Here is a 4,608-nt window from a genome sequence, read left to right on the forward strand (position 1 = left end):
AACGACACGTGCGAGAACGAGCTGTCCTTCAACATGACCAAGAAGATGTGCTGCTGCTCCTACAACATCGGCAAGGCCTGGAACAAACCCTGCGAGCCCTGTCCCACCCCTGCCAGCCGTAAGTGCCCTCACGGGGTTCCTGTGCCACCCCTGCCAGCTGTAAGTCTGTCCCAGGTGATCCCTGTCGCCTCGAGTTTCCTGTTTTCCCATGAAATTTGGGGCACGGACACCAACAAGATAGAGGAGAAGGGAGAGCACCCTGGGGGTGACTCCAAGCACAGTGGGGAGCCCCTGCTGCCTGTCAGACCCCAGTTCCAGCACGGTTGTCCCTCACTTAACCCCCCCGTCCATGGGCACAGCCATGACCTCGGTGTTCCCTTTCCAGCCGAGTACCAGATCCTGTGTGGGAACCAAGCCCCCGGATTTATCATCGACATCCACACAGGGAAGCCCATTGGTGAGTAAATCCTGCATCCCCACGGGGCCAGGGCTGCTCCTGACCCTCTGCTTCCTTCCCAGGCTGCTTGTGAGCTTCTGCCCTTCCCCTCCCCTAGGGAATTAAGGGTTAGGGCAAGGAAAAGAGGCTTGGCAGTGCCAGAGACTGAGGAGGTGGGAGATGAGTTCTCCCAGCATCTCCCAGCATTCCTGGGATGCCAAGGGGGGATACTGATGTTGTGGGGCATTCCCGGGATGCCGGGGCAGGATGCTGATGTTGGATTGTGTGCAGATATCGATGAGTGCAGCGAGATCCCGGCGATCTGCACCAACGGTGTCTGCATCAACCAGATCGGGAGCTTCCGCTGCGAGTGCCCCATCGGCTTCAGCTACAACAACATCCTGCTCATCTGTGAAGGTACCGCATCCCCGCAGGAATTCCAGCACCTCCCGCCCCCAGCATACTGCCCCAGGGGCTGCCAGCAGCTCCACGGGGGGGATTCCTGGCATGTCCTGCACAGGACCGGGAGCTGGACGCGGTGATCCCAGTGGTCCTTCCCAAGCTGGGCTGGTCCCGCTGGGTGCAGCGATCCCAGCGCTGCCTCAGCCATTCCCAGGACAGCCCCTGCTGGATTTATCCCGGCGTTCCTGGTGCCATCCAGTGTCCCTGTGCCCTGTGTCCCTGCAGACATCGACGAGTGCAGCAGTGGGGAGACGCTGTGCCAGCGGCACGCGGAGTGCGTCAACATCCCGGGGAGCTTCCGCTGCGAGTGCGCCACTGGCTACCGCCTGTCCCCGGGGGGAGCCTGTGTGGGTAAGGGGACACCTCAGGGACACCTGGGGGACACCTCAGGGACACCTGGTGATGCCTTTTCCTGGTCTTAAAATCAAGAATCATACACGGTTAGAAGGGGAAAAGGGATTTTACCTTGGTATTTATTTTAAGGATCCTTAGGTGCACACGTCCAGGTCATATGCATCAAGATGCACCCCGCTGAGTCTCTCTCTGTGTCCCCCTGCCCCCCCAACATTGGGTATAACATTATAGGTGTTACTAATTAGCAGGTCTATCAAAGATTCCCCAATGAGAGGCTCAAGTGAGCCCCCCCTCCCCAAGGAGCCTTCCCCTGGATGGTTCTATCTTGGGTTACAGAATGTGTTCTGGAGAGGACCTTGGGGTCTGGGGGACACTGATCCCTGGCTACGAAGCTTCTAAAATGTTCAGTCTCTTAGCTTGACAAACAAGTCCAAGAATGTAGGCAAAAAGCACTAGGAGTACAGAAGCTGTAAAAAGGTATAACGGGGTTAAAAGAAAAGGCAAACATTTCATGGCATCACTGGGACACACCTGATATCACACTCCCCTTTTTTTTGGGATGGCAGCACATAAATCTCGTTGTGATGAAGTCAGCTCTCCAAAACCATGGGTGAGGCTCTGCTCTCCCCCTCCCCATTCCCTCCCTGCCCCTCACCTGGACCCCTCGGCTTCATTTCAGGTCGCAACGAGTGCCAGGAGATCCCCAACGTGTGCAGCCATGGGGACTGCGTGGACACCGAGGGCAGCTACGTCTGCATCTGCCACAACGGCTTCAAGGCCACCGGGGAGCAGACCATGTGCATGGGTCAGTGTCACCCCAGGGGGACACAAGTCCCTGACACCCCAGGGTGCTGCCAAGGACAGCCAAGTGTCCTCCCTGTGCCGTGCAGCCACCCGGATTCTCAGGTGTGACCTTGTCCCCGCAGACATCGACGAGTGTGACCGGCAGCCCTGCGGCAACGGGACCTGCAAGAACACCGTGGGCTCCTACAACTGCCTCTGCTTCCCGGGCTTCGAGCTCACCCACAACAACGACTGCATGGGTGAGTGAGTTCCCCGGAGCCCTGATGCCATGGATGACTCACCGGGGCCAGCCCTGGTGGCCGAGGGTGGCTGTGTGTGCCACAGGTGACACTCTGACGCTCTTGCTCCGTCTCTCTTCCCGTTTCCTGCTGCTCTCCGGCCCGCAGACATTGACGAGTGTTCATCCCTGGTGGGGCAGGTGTGCAGGAACGGGCAGTGCATCAACAGCGTCGGCTCCTTCCAGTGCCTGTGCCAGGAGGGGTACGACCGCACCCCCGACGGCAAGAACTGCGTGGGTGAGTGTCCAGGGCAGTGTCCAGGGCAGTGTCCAGGGTCCGCTGGCCTGGCTGGTGCTGTGCCATGTGGTCCCCAAGCTGGTCCCAGCAGTGGGATTCTCCAGAAGCGCTCACAAGTCCCCAGGATGCAAAGCCTGGTCATTTAAATGCCCACAGAGAGCTGGACTGGCCCCTCCCTGCCTCCATCTCCCTTCAGGCCTGTCCTGTCCACGTGCTGGGACCTGCAGGCAGTGGGAGAAATGTCCTGTCCTTGCCCTAAAATTGTACCAGGGACATCTTGGGAACCATCCTGGAAACGTCTCCCCTGTTCCCTGTCACCTTTGGGGCAAGGCAGGGCCTGGTGCACCCAGGGTGCTCAGAGCAGAGCCCAGACCCCATCCCTGGCTGTTTTCCCCCTCTCCAGACATCAATGAGTGCGTGAGCCTGCCTGGGACCTGCTCCCCGGGCACCTGCCAGAACCTGGAGGGCTCCTTCCGCTGCATCTGCCCCCCTGGCTACGAGGTGCAGAACGACAACTGCATCGGTAAGGTCGGCTCTGTGCCCCCGTTCCCAGCACGGCACCTGGGCACCCTGACCTGTCCCATCCCAGGGGCATCACCACCCCCAAATCCCTCCTGGAAGCCAGGCAAGACCAGCTCTGGTGGCACAGGAGGCTCGGGGGTGTTGCTGTGCCCGTTTTCCCTGAGGGAAGGTTGGGGGGTGAGGCAGGGGTGGTGTCCAGCCCCCAAACACCCCCCTCACCTGTTCTCCTGACCTCTGGGTGCCCCGTGTGTCCCTGCTCCTCCCAGACATCAACGAGTGCGAAGAGGAGCCCAACATCTGCCTCTTTGGGACGTGCACCAACACCCCTGGCAGCTTCCAGTGTGTGTGTCCCCCGGGCTTTGTGCTGTCCGACAACGGCCGCCGCTGCTTCGGTCAGTGCAGCCGCTCCTGGGGGGAGGGAGCAGAATTCCCGGGATTCTCCCTGACCTTGGCACGCCCCCATCCTCCCCCAGACACCCGCCAGAGCTTCTGCTTCACTCGCTTTGACAACGGGAAGTGCTCTGTGCCCAAGGCCTTCAACACCACCAAGGCTCGGTGCTGCTGCAGCAAAATGCCCGGGGAGGGCTGGGGAGACCCCTGCGAGCTGTGCCCGCAGGAGGGCAACGGTAGGGACGGGAGAGGGATGGGGGTGTCCTAGGGAGAGGGATGGGGGTGTCCCCATGGGAGCGGTGGGTATGTCCATGTGTTCCCATGGGAGGGATGGGTGTGTCCCCATGGGAGGGATGGGTGTGTCCCCATGGGAGGGATGGGGGGTGTCCCCATGGGAGCGGTGGGTGTGTCCCCATGGGAATCCCAGGAGCCTCCAAAGCCCATTTCAGCTGCTGGGAGTAGAATCCCTTCAGCACATCCCACTTCTCTGCTCTCTTCCAGTTGCCTTCCAGGAGCTGTGTCCATACGGCCACGGGGCCATCCCAGGCCCGGGTGACACCCGGGAAGGTGAGGCAGGGTGGAGGGATGAGGAGAAATTTGGGCTGGGGGGTTGTTGCCTGGGATCAACCAGAGCTGGGCTGCAGGAGAGCAGGGAGGGATCCTGGGGGGACACGGGACTGGGCACCCCCCAAACCCCAACTGCCCAGCGGGGGTTCATCCCTCAGCTCTGGAGAGGGAACACCTGAAACTCCAGGGATCGCCTGAGCATCCCGTGTCAGTGCTGAGGGGACAGGGCTGTTTGTGGCTGTGTGAAGCGTCGTTTTCCATTCCCAGATGTGAACGAGTGCTCGGAGAACCTGGGCGTGTGCATCAACGGGGCCTGCATCAACACCGACGGCTCCTTCCGCTGCGAGTGCCCCTTCGGCTACAACCTGGACTACACCGGGGTCAACTGCGTGGGTGAGGCTCTGTGGGGGTCTGCATGGGTGCCCTGCTCCCTCCTGCTCCGTCCCCCTCGCTCCAGAGGCGATGGATCGCTGTGGGTGTGTGCCGGGAGGGAATCGCTGCTCTCCCTTCCCTTCCCTTCCCTTCCCTTCCCTTCCCTTCCCTTCCCTTCCCTTCCCT

The 4,608-nt window shown here is 60.9% G+C and overlaps 2 protein-coding genes across 2 annotated transcripts in view; one reads left to right on the forward strand and one right to left on the reverse strand.

Annotated features, from left to right (window-relative positions):
* The window catches only part of FBN3 (fibrillin 3), a 67,370-nt gene that overhangs the window by 52,866 nt on the left and 9,896 nt on the right, over window positions 1–4,608 (forward strand). The window contains exons 42-53 of the mRNA XM_017742465.1: window positions 1–118; window positions 386–457; window positions 728–853; window positions 1,124–1,249; window positions 1,932–2,057; window positions 2,179–2,295; window positions 2,443–2,571; window positions 2,975–3,094; window positions 3,360–3,485; window positions 3,567–3,719; window positions 3,985–4,050; window positions 4,318–4,443. The exon at window positions 1–118 is cut by the window's left edge and continues 27 nt beyond it. Of these exons, the coding sequence (XP_017597954.1) occupies window positions 1–118; window positions 386–457; window positions 728–853; window positions 1,124–1,249; window positions 1,932–2,057; window positions 2,179–2,295; window positions 2,443–2,571; window positions 2,975–3,094; window positions 3,360–3,485; window positions 3,567–3,719; window positions 3,985–4,050; window positions 4,318–4,443 (1,405 nt within the window). The remainder of the gene's footprint in view (window positions 119–385; window positions 458–727; window positions 854–1,123; window positions 1,250–1,931; window positions 2,058–2,178; window positions 2,296–2,442; window positions 2,572–2,974; window positions 3,095–3,359; window positions 3,486–3,566; window positions 3,720–3,984; window positions 4,051–4,317; window positions 4,444–4,608) is intronic.
* CTXN1 (cortexin 1) overlaps window positions 2,337–4,608 on the reverse strand; it is a 27,715-nt gene continuing 25,443 nt past the window's right edge. The window contains exon 5 of the mRNA XM_008639972.2: window positions 2,337–2,352. The gene's annotated coding sequence lies outside the window, so the exon portion shown is untranslated. The remainder of the gene's footprint in view (window positions 2,353–4,608) is intronic.

This window comes from Corvus brachyrhynchos, unplaced genomic scaffold (genome assembly GCF_000691975.1).
Source record: "Corvus brachyrhynchos isolate BGI_N302 unplaced genomic scaffold, ASM69197v1 scaffold158, whole genome shotgun sequence".
NCBI classification, from domain to species: domain Eukaryota; kingdom Metazoa; phylum Chordata; class Aves; order Passeriformes; family Corvidae; genus Corvus; species Corvus brachyrhynchos.